This window comes from Siniperca chuatsi, linkage group LG3 (assembly GCF_020085105.1).
Source record: "Siniperca chuatsi isolate FFG_IHB_CAS linkage group LG3, ASM2008510v1, whole genome shotgun sequence".
Lineage (NCBI taxonomy): Eukaryota > Metazoa > Chordata > Actinopteri > Centrarchiformes > Sinipercidae > Siniperca > Siniperca chuatsi.
The window spans coordinates 32,306,709-32,320,681 of NC_058044.1; the positions used below are offsets into that span (position 1 = coordinate 32,306,709).

Consider the following 13,973-nt stretch of genomic DNA (forward strand, 5'->3'; position numbering starts at 1 on the left):
AGCACAAACATAATAGGGTTTCAGCTCCTGTGGGGCTTGAACCCCTAAATATAAGAGCATTTTCCTACTTTACCTCTACTCTTGATTAAGGCTGGAGTACCGACTGGGCACCGTGTCAAATTTACTTTGAAACAGATCAAAATGAGAGGTGTAGCTTCAAGGAAAATAACAGCATATCATGTTATATCTTAGATATTATATTCTAGTTTGTTGTTTTTTACAGTATTTGATCATATCATTATCAGTCAGTATCTGACCATGGCATCATATGCACAGTACGTCCTATCATCTGTCCCATAAGTATTTCACGAGTTACAAGCTAGTGTATTATATAATAGGACAGAATATGTCAAATAAATAGTGTTTTGTCTCAATTCAATTCAATTTTATTTATATAGCGCCAATTCATAACAGAAGTTATCTCATTGTACTTTTCCTATAGAGCAGGTTTGGTCTAGACGACCGAACTCTTTTTAAATAAGAACAATACAAATTGATCATTACTGTCTCAAAGGAACTTAAGTTACAGTAAAAACACCGGTGAACAAAACCATAGATGGCTGTGAGTTGCATATAAAAACATTAAATATATTATATTACAGTGTCCTGTGGTTTATATAATGTATTAAGAAGCATGTTGAATTTCCTTTCTTTGCTGTGCTGTGTGTTTAAGTATCTCACAGGTCTTTTTGACGTCTGCTGTGTCTGAGTGTTTTGCCATCTGTGTTCAGAGTTCTCTAGTTTTTTTCCCCTGGCTCTGCTTCCTCTTCAGAAATCCTGCTAGTTGGCTGTTTGTGTTATTTGTCAATTTTGCTGCAAAAATTAATAATTTTTCATATTTTTTAAACATTGTTCTGCATTTGATGCCAGTGTAGGTTAGGTTCTCAATCAGGAAACAATTTCTAGATGTGTGACAATGTCAACTTTTTTTTCTTCATTGCACAAAAATCTCTGTTATAATAAGTAATTTGATCTATTTTCAAGTCCTAAAATCTCATTTTCTGCAAAGTGAAGAAACCTCTCTTTGAGAAATGAGCATCATTTTCTTGATATAAATGCACCAGTCTGACTTTTTTCTTCTTGTTTTGTGATACTGTCGCTTATTATTCCTGAATGTCAGAAACAAGATGAAGTGTATAATGGCTAAATGCAAAGAGATAAATAAGGTTTCTGAAGGACTCATTAGCTGTTGAGCCCATTTAGACTTTAACAAGTATCTGCATATCTAAGACAATCTGATCTGATTTTAGACAGCCAGACAGTTCAGTTTGGATTTGTGAGCAGCAACAAATCTTTCGAGACAAAACTCGAGACGACTCGTTCGCCACCGACACGTCACTAGTTTCAAGCTTTGGGGAGTCTCAAAATCTCAAATATTACCTGAGCGGTTTGTCATGTGTGCTGCTGTCTGACAGCTCTCCGACTTTTCATCTGGCACTTTTCACATTTGTATCAAGCCTGTTGCTGTCTCCTGTTTTTTCCAGCTTGCCATTTGCAACTTGTCATTCGTGTAGGTCTAATATGTTCAATGTTTAAGGGTGCTTTTCTACCTAACCTGTTTTGTTCGATTTAATCAAACTCTGATGAGTTTACACGTTTTGTTCGGGTTGTTTAAGCTGGTGAGAAAGCTAGCAATCAAACTCTGGTGCAGACAGATCTTGGTTCGGTTTCAAGCAATATCTGATGTGGTTTGTTTGTGGTGTGAAAGCAAAGCAGTCCATCGACAGGATTTTATGATAATAGATATTTGATTTTAGCATCAATTCAAAAGATAAACTACTATTAAATCCATCTGCTCATTGTGAACTGTTAAGAGAGAGATCTCCTGATTTAATAGGCAACATATTTATTTGTTCAAGATCATTTAGTAATCATGGTTAAACATATAAGCATCAGACATGAGTGCAAGGATTTTCTATTACAGTGCAAGATACTTTATTTTCCTCTTCATTTTTCTTGATATACGAGGTCCACTTGCAGTCTTGACTAGTGCTAATTATCAATTGTTTTTTAGTGAGCTCTTTATGACAAAGGTTCAGTTAGGTGCAGGAAGGCTTGCTGTCAGTCACCTGAATTTGATTTCCCTATGTGAGTCCATGTAGCGCTGATGCAGGATGATACCACCAAAACTGTCCAATGAATGAGTTACCTGTTAGTCCATATGACTTCATGATTACATCTCTTCGATCTCCTTGTTCGGTTGTAAAATAGCCCGATAAATACGATAAATAATTTTTGTGGCCAAATTTTAAACCTTTGTTATAATACAGTTAAGGTGTGTGGAATGCTTTGTGGGTGTGTGGCAAGAACGATGTAAGCACAATACTGAAGAGATTTTTCCTGCAGGTTTTATGAGATTTGTTACAATTCATTGTCAGGCAAAATAATAGATTGTTGGAAGCTTATAACATCATAGATTTATCCCATAGATTTATTGTGATCTCTACCTGACAGACACCCCTCCTCATGTCATCCATGACATTAATATGGAGATTAAAAGGGGATGTGCCACCTTACCCAATGTCCACCTGGCCCTCCGCCCACCCACCCATAGGCACCTGCTACGTCTATGATGGACTCCGTCTACACAGAGAGAGGGTGGACAAATTATATTTTGATGCTTTGGCAACATTGTTTTGAAACTTTCATGCCAATAAAGCCCTTTGAATTGAATTGAAATTGAGAAAGAAATAGGCAGCACTTATCTCAATATTCAGAAACAAATAACTTACTACTCTATGGCAGCAGTAGATGTTTCCTTTACTAATCATATTACTCATATCCTCTATTCTTTCACTCGTCTCTTCTGCAAATAATCACAAAACAGTGTGCCATGTTCTTGTATCAACACACTATTAACATCTTTCCATAGGTTCAGCTAAGAGTACTCAGCATACTTTTTATTAGCCATGCTAGCAGCAGTCTGATGGTGGCTGGTTGTTCCTTTAGTCGGCTCACCATTTTGGTCCAGACTGAAATATCTCAACAACTATTGGATGGATTGCCATGAAATTTGATACAGATATTCTTGGTTCCCAGGTGATAAATCCTGGTAATGTTGGTGATCCCCTGACTTTCCCTCTATGCCACCAGCAGTTTTCACGTATCCTGTGAAATACCTCAATGAGATGGATTGGCACAAAATTTGTTTCAGACATTTATGGTTCGCACAGAATGAATCCCTAATGACTTTTCCTCCTCTGGCTCAATCATCAGCTGCTTAGCTACCAGTTGACTAGTAGCATCATATTCATACATGTATTAACGGTCGTCTGATGACATGTATTCCAAAGGCAAAAGCAATGTAATACTTATTTAATTTGGCATCTTTTAGCCCACTGACCCCACAAATTCTCTTTACTTAATATTCTAATATTATAAAGGGACAACAAGAAGGAACATCTGCACACCGATTAATCTGTCAAAGAATTGTAATAAATTTGCCTTTTGAGCCAGTATGCAAGTGTTACTTTTTGTTGATTTTGGTCTCTAATACTCTTCGACGTATAAGTGATATGCATGTAATTAGGCTCTCATTTTTCTAAGCATTGAATGATTCCTCACCTTCCAGGCAGCCAGTGGTTTCACTTCATTTCAGTGCTTTGAAAATTAGCTTGCAGAGACTTGAAACTTGCATGAGCATTCATAGAGACAGTTTCAATTTATTTCAACTTCAGAAGTTTCAGAAGCTGGTTAGTGATACATGTGTGATGATGAGCGTGTTAGAACCATGGACAGTGTCGAGAGAGAGAGAGAGAAAGAGAGAAAGAGAGAGAGAGAGAGAGAGAGAGAGAGAGAGAGAGAGAGAGAGATGGGTTATAACCACCTCTTACTGATGACCATACATGATAGTAACACATAGGCGCACAAAACAAAACTATATGAAAGCAGCACACAGCCATAATACATAAAAACACATCCTGCCACATGTATAGAACATAAAGTCACCTACACAGAGCCCACAGACACGGTTAAAAATACCAAACTGACGGGACATTGGATTTTTATTTACTTATTTTCTTATAGACTATCATTTATTGTACATTGTTCAGCTTTAACAGTGCACTGTGACAGACAACTGACAAACAAATCTCTTCTCCAACAGAGCCTTGATAGGACGACAGACTGACAATCCCTGCAATATTATACTGAGAAAAATCAGTAGACCTATATGTATGTTACTATGATAGATTAAAACAAACATAAAGTCGGATAAAGTCACAAATGACAGATAAATATGCTATTGTAAATACCAAATATTATGTTGATGTTAATGCAAAGTAAACTCACTGTAAAGTTATTTAACTCTACCAGATCTGTCTGAATAGAAATATATTATACAGGGCTTGAAATTAAAAAGTAATAGAGCTATTGTGGTCTGGATTTTTAAAAATATTTTTATGATATTTAATTTAGATTTGTCATTATTTTTTTAATGATTGAGTAGCTCTACTTATTGGTTCAGTTTCCCAGGCTCGTTGCGGTTTTTCGATGTTCGTCGTTGAACGATATGACGCATCTCTTGGTGCTTTCATGACACAGAATAGAAGTCATAATCAATAATGAGAGGCTTCTGTCTCTTCCACTCGGTCTCTCAGCTGTCCCTCTCATTTACTTGCTTACTCTTTCTCTAACCAGAATAACCTATGTTAGCAATTGCATACAGATAACCATCAGCAAGACAAGAAATTTATATAAAGCTTCAGCATAACAATGTCATGACCATTTTGGGGAGGCTTAGCCCCCTGGTCTCTTAATAACAGTGTCTATGCTTGACCCTATTCCACCTCACAATGGATAAGAGGTTGTTGTTCTGCTGTTTTTAGTTTGACTGTCGTTGATTGACAACAATACTTTAACAGCAAACACATGTTGCATATGTCTTTGTTTAGCGACTCCTGCTTTTATTTGCAGTATCAATCTTACATACACTTATTGTAGTGCTGGACATGTGTTGCTGTGACTGCTGCTTCTGTATCTGTGAGAGTGTTGGAGAGGATGAGGAGTACACATTGTATTGTTTCATGTTCTTGACTTAACAATGAACTTCTTGTCTATTGATATTAATTACAATGGTGGTACTTAATGTCTGAGTTTTTGCCAGTTGTACTGACCTACTAAGATCTACTGATCTTGAGTTTATACTGGTCAATTTAAATCTAATTTGATTTTTTAAAACCCTTTTTAGTCTATAATAATTTATTACGCTTTTTTAGAAAATGCATGAATATATATCATCACAAAGCTTTTGGTATGGTTTCAACAATTGACCGATGCTGCTGTTTTTGGATGAGGACAGTCTCTTTTTTTAGCACAAGTAGGATCCCAGTTCACTTTATGCTTTTCATTGATATCCATGCTTTTGAAAATTGCAGCAATTTAGCACATGCACAGTTTGAAATTAGTAGTTAAGTGACAGTATGTGTGGGCATAGTTGTGTGTGAAAACACCAGTCCAAACACACAAGCACAAACACACAGAATCAGGGGAAACTCAAACAGGACACATACAGAAAGACACAGTCATGAAGAGATGGAGGAAACTTAGACAGGACATATACATGTAGAAAAAATCTGTGCAGACAGAAGCACATAAACAAAACATGCGTATGTATATAGAAACACACAAATAAACACATTGTTTCTAGTAAGAAATGGAGTGTTGTGTGTTATCTCTGCAGTGGCCGTAAACAGACTTACAGAGGCAGTAAAATACAATGGACTGCTTCACTCTGTCTGTTTGACTGGCTTCTAATACAAAGGCCAGTCAGTGTATGTGTGTGAGTGTGTGTGCATGTGTGTGTTCTGGGTTGCTATTTGGCTGTGCATGCCAACCCGCCGGTGGTGCTAACTTACGATGCCTTCGCTCCTCTCTCCTCTGACCTGCACCAGCTGCTCCGTCCTGAGCCAAAAGATAGCTGAAGGAGGGTAGGATCTCTCTTGCTTCAATAGATACGAGAGGACGAGAAACTCTTGGACTCCGTCACAATTGCAACCGCGCTGGAAACTACCATCTCATGGTCCGGTGTAGAGAAAATTTCATCGTTCGTTCTGCAGCTCCACCCGTAGAAAACGACTCATGGGCAAACAGAGTCCCTGGCCTCCACACCCATCGCCACCCAGCAGTGGTCCTCCATCTCAAACGGAAGGCAGAATGGGCGATGTTCTGCCCATCTCACTACACAAGACCACCTGGGGCTGAAGAAGTGGTACCATGTGCTGGAAAATCTCGGCGGTAATCAAACATCCAAACCTGCGCCACTACCGGTTACTTGAATGGCCACCCAGCCTGGCCCTGGTAGGCCACAGCCATACAGCCAGGCAGCACAACAGTCTACTGCCAAACCCGTGGGGTGCGCAACACGGAAGGGGCCCAGACGTTGACTTCGCTCCCAGGAGGCTCATCAACCATTGGCTTCTCAGCTCAGACCTCCATCTGTGCTCATTGCAGGCTCATGGTTCAACACATCACCCTGCCTGTGGCTAAAACCTTCGGCTACCCAGGTGCCTGAGTCCAAGATATAGACTCTGAAGTCCTGGTGGATCAAAACCCATCCGTGTCCACCGTTGTCATCCATGTGGGAATTAACGACCTCAGGAATAAACAATCAGAGACACTTAAAGAGGACATCACGAACCTTACTAACAACCTTCTACAATCAGACTGCTGGCTCATCATATCTGGCCGGCTGCCCTGACCCTGCTTTGGAGATGTCAAATTCAGCCGTGTCCGTCAACTTCATACATGGCTCAAGGGATACTGCTGCTTGCACAGCATACCATTTGTAGATAACTTTGTTGCCCATACCTCTTCAGGCACGATGAAGTACATCCAAATTTTCACAGATCAGGTCTCCTCGCCATGAACATGGAACTTGCATTAAAGTCCTCTAACGCACTGCGCAACTCATGTTTGGTGAGTCCAATCCATTCTACTAAGGTTAATGACTGTGACTCTGCTATGCAAATAAAATATACTGTGGTTTACTTAAAGGGTTTATAATACTGTTATTATAAACCATAGACCCAGATCCCGTAATTTCGCTGTAACATGGAATCTAAACAATTTATTACCAGTTTGGACTTCACACACTTCTCCCACAAAGCCATGCACCTCAAATGATTAAAATGGCTTCATAAAATGTCAGGTCGCTAACGAATAAGTTATTTTCAGTTAATGACCTTATAAGTACCCATAACTTAGATTCCACCCTTCTGCCCAAGACCTGGCTGTATAGTAATGGTGCATTGAGTCTGCAACTCCTAACTTCAAGTTCATCCAAACCACTAGATTTGATAAGAGAGGCAGTTGAATGGCTGCTATCTTCTCTGATATCTATAGCTGCAAGGAAATCCCCCTCGGGGAATCCACATATTTTGAATACCTTGCTGTATCTATAAATTGTAATGCTCCAATTTTAATAATTACTGTCTATTGGCCACCAAAATCTAAATGTCTTTCTCAAGGAATTCTCTGAGCTACTGTTCAAGGTCTCTGACTACAATTGTTTAATTATCTTAATATTCATTTTGACAACCAAACAGACCCGGATGTTAGAAACTAGCCTATTGGAGCCATTTGACCTCACTCAGCATGTTTCTGGACAGTAAGGGGCATACTCTAGGCTTAGTCATATCAAAAGGACTTAATGTAGGGACTTAGGTGTAAATGAGTCATCGTTGTTCATGGCATCACCAACTGAGGATCTTGTGAACAACTTCAACTAAAAAATACGAAATATCATTGATAACATTGTACCTGTTGAAACTAAAAACATAGAAAAACAAAAAGACCCCTGAAGAAATGGAGTAGATGTTAGGCAGCTTGAGAGGGAATGTTGCCAGCCAGAACAAAAGTAAATCATTAAATCTACAAGGATAGACTAAATGACTACAACAAAGAAATTAAACAGGCCAGACAGTCTTTCATCTCTAAAATCATTATTAAAAATATCAACAATAGTAAGTGCTCTTCTCTAGTTGATCAACTTATTAATCCACCAACTACAACCCCATCAGATATCCTGTCCACTGAAAAATGTAAGAAATTTGCTACATTTTCTGAAAACAAAATGACTGCCATCAGACAGAACATTAGTGCCTCAAGATCTAGAAATGAACCTACCCTCCACTTCTCCAGGAATATTACTGGTGCCATGTCTCACTTTGACCCTCTAAACCTAAAAAAACTAGACAATATTGTTGGGCAGCTCAGGTCCTCCACTTGCTGCTTGGACCCTCTCCCTACCACGTTTTTTTCAAAATGTTATTAAACCACTCCTGAAGAAGAGCAACCGATTAAAACAGGCACTGTACTCTGACCTGTTTAACTATGTTCTTGTCAGTTGTAGTTTCAACAGTTTCAGTTCTATTCTACGTGTGTGTTTGTTTTAAATGTGTTTTAAAGGGGCAATATGTAAGATTTGGCCAGAATTTTAGTTTGAAACATTTAAAAAACTGACTAACCTTATCAACAGAATGTGAAGAAGTAACAGTTCTGATGTTATGTCAATGACTCTCTCCTCTCCCGCTTGACGCCTCCCCTGTCCCCACTTGAAGCCGCCATGTCTTCGCCATCCCCAGAGTCAGAGTCCTGGTTGGAGCTGCTGTAAATCACCTCGGTACTGTACTGTCATCAAACTGGCCTCCATCGGTCCCTGAGCCTGTGTTCAGTTCCGGTCTGGCCGTGTTCTCTGGGAGGCTGCTGATCCCGCTTCTGTTGCCCGCTCACCCGGCTTCGTTTCTGGTGGTCAGTCAGCTAACAGCACAGCTAAATTAGCTGCACGGCTAACTGAGCTAACTATCTAACGGCAGTTAGCAGCAGTTATGACCTGATATGTGATATGCTGCCCCCTATTTATTTGGAGTATGAATTAAACAAGTGGAGAGTAGTCTCAATTCTTACATATTGCCCATTTAAATGTGCATTTTGTTTTCTTGAGTCTTATCAAAGTAAAATTTCTGTTACTTTGTGACAGACAATAAAGTTATCTTGTCTTAACCTTGATGCAACAGTTATTGCTAACTATAAGCCCATTTCCAACTTATCATTCCTCAAAAAAACAGTTTATTTTGATCTTAATAACTGTCTAACATCAAACAGCATTCCAGACATTTAGCAGTCTGGTTTTTGATCTCACCATAGTACAGAAACAGCACTTATCAAAGTTGAGAATGATCTGCATATAAACACAGACTCCTGTGTTCTCAGTGTGCTCTCAGGCAGTTCTTTGTGTCCAGTGGAGATTTTGCCTTGAACAAAGTGGTATTATGTGTGGAGTATCCCATGGTTCGATTCTTGGACCATACTATTTAATCTCTATATGCTCCCACTCGCACATGCTATACAGAAACACAAAATAAATTACTTTTTAAAATTTTACCTTTTTATAAGAACATCTTTCTACCATCTAAAAAACATTTCAAAACTCAGGGGCTTTCTATCAAAATCAAACCCAGAAAAATTAATCCATGCATTTATAACAAGTAGACTAGACTACTGTAATGGTCTATTCACCAGCCTCCCAAAATCAGCTGTGCGGTGAGACTACAGTTAATTCAAAATGCGGCTGCATGCATTCTCACCGGAACTAAAAAGTCTGAACACATTACACCTGTTCTTAGATCTCTGCATTGGCTCCCCGTAAAAACTAGAATCAATTTTTAAGATTTTGCTACTTGTGTACAAAGCTCTAAATGACCTTGTACCTCAGTATATAAAAGACATCCTCGTTAGATACAAACCAGCAAGAACGCTCAGGTCCACAGGCAGTGGTCTTTTAGCCATCCCTTGTACTAGCAGGGCAGGCTGCCTTTTGTATCTATGCCCAAAGTAGATGTAACGCCCTGCCTGAGGATGTGAGAGAGGCCCCTACACTGAACCGGCTTTTAAAACCTTTTCACTACAGTCTGTGACTAAGTTCTTAGTGTGTGTGTGTGTGTGTGTGTGTGTTGTATATATTTTGACATTTGTATAATCTGCACAGCTTCCTTGTATAATTGCACAAACACCTGTTGATATGCATATTTATTTTCTGCACTTGTACTTGTATGATTGTATTGCGATTGTGTTGGCACTTTGTGTGGACAGTGCACAGTGTGTTGTCCTATGTATTAAATGTGCTATATAAATAAAGTGTGACATGACTTGAGTAATGAGCAGGTGGCTAACCTGACTTCACTTATTATAATATCACTTCCTTGACAGTTCACAATCAGCAGATGGATTTAATAGTGGTTTAGCTTTTGAAATCATGTTAAAATCCTCTACTATCACAAAATCCTGTGGTTTGAACTTACATCGTTACTTGTAGTCTGCTAAAGAAGACTTGACTTGAATTAAGACCTCTAAGACTTTGCTTAGAACTGATCATTAAGTGTACATTGTCAATGCCTGTTAGCAATACAAATTAAGAGTAAGATAACTATAAATTGTAAATGGCTACATATATATAGCGCTTATATCCAGTGCTTTTTGCCGCTCATTCACCCATTCATGCGCGCACACACACACACACACACACACACACACACACACACACACACACACACACACACACACACACACACACACACCGGTGGCAGTGAGCTACCATGCAGGGTGCTGGCCTGACCATCAGGAGTAATTTGGGGTTCAGTGTCTTGCCCAAAGACACTTCAACATGTGAACAGCAGGTGGAGATGCCTCTGTCTGGGGATCGCCACAGCCGCACTCTATATGAAACTGTGTAGGGAAATTATCCAGAAAACATTTACTGCTCTCTCTTTTCCTACTTGAACATTCTAACATGTCACTTGTGTGTTCATACTGAATGAGTGCATGTGTGTGCAGGACCATGTACCAGACAGCAATATCAAGTCTCCTCTCACACAGCACCTGTTTTCACACTTCAGACACTCAGGGCCCGTGTGTGTGTGTGTGTGTGTGTGTGTCTGTCAGATGGGGTCAGGTGAATTTATGAACTGTCAGGTGACTGGATTCCTGTGATTCCTGTCTAATACCAGTCACCACATCCACCTACTGAAAGGTAGTTCCACAAGAGAGAAGCAATACATTTCTACTTAAACTGCATTCATTTTTTAATCTAAGTTTATGTTTATAATGTATTTGTTACTAAGGGAATTTCTGCATTAGTGACCCCTAAGAGGGTGTAATGTTCATTAAACAAACAATTAAAACAAACCACGTATGTTTTGCTGTTCTTAGAGCCTTATCAGTAGTTTAACTAGAATGTAAAGTTTGTCCCGAGGGTGGTGCTGGAGAAAATAGTTCATTAAAATCCAATGGGTTTATGCAACTTTGGTGCATGAATATGCTGTGTAAATCTTAAGACTTTGATGATGCTAGAGGAAAGATTTGATCCTCAAGAAGGGATTCGTCCACTGGTGATCATGAATGTCCACAGGAGATTACATAAAGATATCATGTCTTGAACCAAAATGTTGATCAAGCTGAAGTTTTTACCTGAGAGTGGCACCACAAAAGGTTGGGGGTGTTGGTACTTGGCTGTGACTTACAGCTGTGCAATATTACCTCAGTAACGATTAATAAATGATACACTTTTGCACAAGGTTCTCTGTCCTCACAGTGGAGCTTATATTCACAATTTGTAGTAAAGTACAGAAACAGAAAATCATGGAGTGTGACTGGGTAATATTTATTTAACATTCAGTAGTTAAGTATTTGTTTGCTAAAATAGGAAAATTGAACCAAAGTATGCTATATGTAACATCTGTCAGGACTATCAATAGTAATTTGAATAACACTTTTATCGAGTCTGTTTTTTACTTCCACCAGTGGGATGTTTTAGGGTACGGAGTGACATCATTTTAACACTCTTGTGTAACAGACTTGATTTGGGACTTGGGTCATAACTTGGGACTTGTTTGTCTTAACTCCAGACTTGATTTAGGCCTTGTTGGTTTTGACTCCAGTCTTGACTTGGGACTTGGCTTGTTACTTACTTGTGGCTTGCAAAACAATGACTTTGTGATGTGTTCTTCAGGTACAAAAGACTACTTGCCAGTCAGAGATGAGTATTCAAGTCGTGTAATAATATACCGTAACAGCAGTATTCTCAGTGAAGATGTCTCTTGTCTCTTTCAGGACTCTCCAAAGCCAGACATGGAGCAGAAGTTGCGCTCAGCCTCCAGTGTCGATGAACTGATGAATCTCATCTATCCTTTATACTGGGCTACTCTGAAGTGCAGATCCAAACTTTCTGCTGCCTCCTCAGCCTCCAAGCTCTCTCAGCGGCCACCGCCTCGCCGACTGAGGCCGCTGGCAGATACAGAAGAGGCAACGTTTGCTGCTGCCTACCTCAACTTGGATGTCCTGAAGAGTATGTTTGCACTTTGTTTTAATATAATTCTTTTTCAGACTTCAAAAATAGAAATTGGGTCATCACAGCCGCACTCTAAATGCTTTCCTCGAGGAAAACTTTGCCAAGTGTTGCATTCGGGGTTGTTCTTGTCCTTTTGAGGGCTTGTCATAGAATTAACTAATAAACTCAATTAACTAACTAAAGAGTGGCCTTTGAGATATTAAAGTTTGCTTTGTTGTCATAAAATGTTTGTTTCTGCATCAGTTAGAGCCCCATAGCAGGCAGGCTATAATGACTGCATTTAGTTTAAACTGGACAGTGGACAGTGGACTTCAGCTGGGTAGATATACTGTCAGGTGTTGACTGTGGATGGAGAGCAGGTGAGCAGCAGCAGGTGGGTAGCAGGTGTGTCAGTCACTGATTGGAAGTTCCTCAGAGGCCACGCCCCCATAGCACACACACACACACACACACACACACACACACACACACACGCACACACACACAGAGGAGGGGAACCAACAGGGGACAAACAGACAGAAACACTAGGAATGGTACAGCTGTACCATGACAAATGCAGTCCATTTACCATTTACAACTGCACCTATTGCCCAATTTGCATCATTATAATCATCTACATACAAAATATTCTTTGATTTGATTCTTCTTTGATTCGTGGAAATTGATCAAATCAGCAGTGGTTTTTGTCCCACACCTATAGTTTCATGTAGTCTGTGCCCCTGACCAAAAGTAATTGTGAGAACAAATGAAGATTAAATATTATTAGGTACAAACTGTAACCCTGACTAAAAAAAGGTGCATTCATGTCTGGAAATGATTTAATGGTTTCAATGAGGTGAAAAAGGCATGGTTAAAATTCAGCTAAACCTGTGGTTTTACAGATTTGAGCTTAAGGAGCCCATGCTCTGGTAACAACATAGACTACTTTTAATTATTATTTGTGAATATACACACGCAGGGTTTTACATGGAAACATGTTAACTTAGGAAGAATCTATTTTTCATGCTATACTATTGTGAGTCGATGCCGATCACATTGGCTCCGCCTTGATGTACTGACGGTTTGGTAATGACCTCAGACTTGACCTAAGTTGTACACTTGTGGGTTAAAAATCTGAAATCTCTGTTGACCACAGTTCTGTCTTGGCAACATTGGAATATACAAATTTAGAGACCACATGTTTATGTATGAGTGTATGATATACTGTAGGTGTGCCATACATTGCCATCCATGTGTACAGCAGCTGAGGGAAAAAAGACCTTTGCATGGCTGTGGTGGTGTTCTGACTTTCTGTGTGTGTGCAGGTATAGAGTCGGAGTGGAGGAAGACTCAGTGCATGCCCAGGGAAGTGTGTGTCGACGTGGGCAGGGAGTTCGGAGCTCCAAACAACATCTTCTATAAACCACCCTGTGTGTCCGTCTACAGATGTGGAGGGTGCTGTCACTCTGAAGACAAACAATGCAGGAATATCTCCACTGGTTATCTCAGCAAAACTGTAAGCACATTCTTCTTTTTCTCCTCTTCTCCTTATTATGTGCTCAATTATGGATCTACGAATATGGAATCCTTGAAATGGAAAAGTTTGGAACACCCAAAATTCAATAAGAACAGGTCTAACGCATGGCTCAAA

At 39.6% G+C, this 13,973-nt stretch overlaps 1 protein-coding gene across 3 annotated transcripts in view; it reads left to right on the forward strand.

Annotated features, from left to right (window-relative positions):
* The window catches only part of vegfc (vascular endothelial growth factor c), a 130,914-nt gene that overhangs the window by 39,517 nt on the left and 77,424 nt on the right, over positions 1-13,973 (forward strand). For all 3 annotated transcript variants that reach the window (XR_006377398.1, XR_006377399.1, XM_044189913.1), the window contains exons 2-3: positions 12,106-12,340; positions 13,648-13,838. Coding sequence is in view for 1 of the 3 variants with exons in the window: in XM_044189913.1 (XP_044045848.1) it covers positions 12,106-12,340; positions 13,648-13,838 (426 nt within the window). In the remaining 2 variants the exon portion in view is untranslated. The remainder of the gene's footprint in view (positions 1-12,105; positions 12,341-13,647; positions 13,839-13,973) is intronic.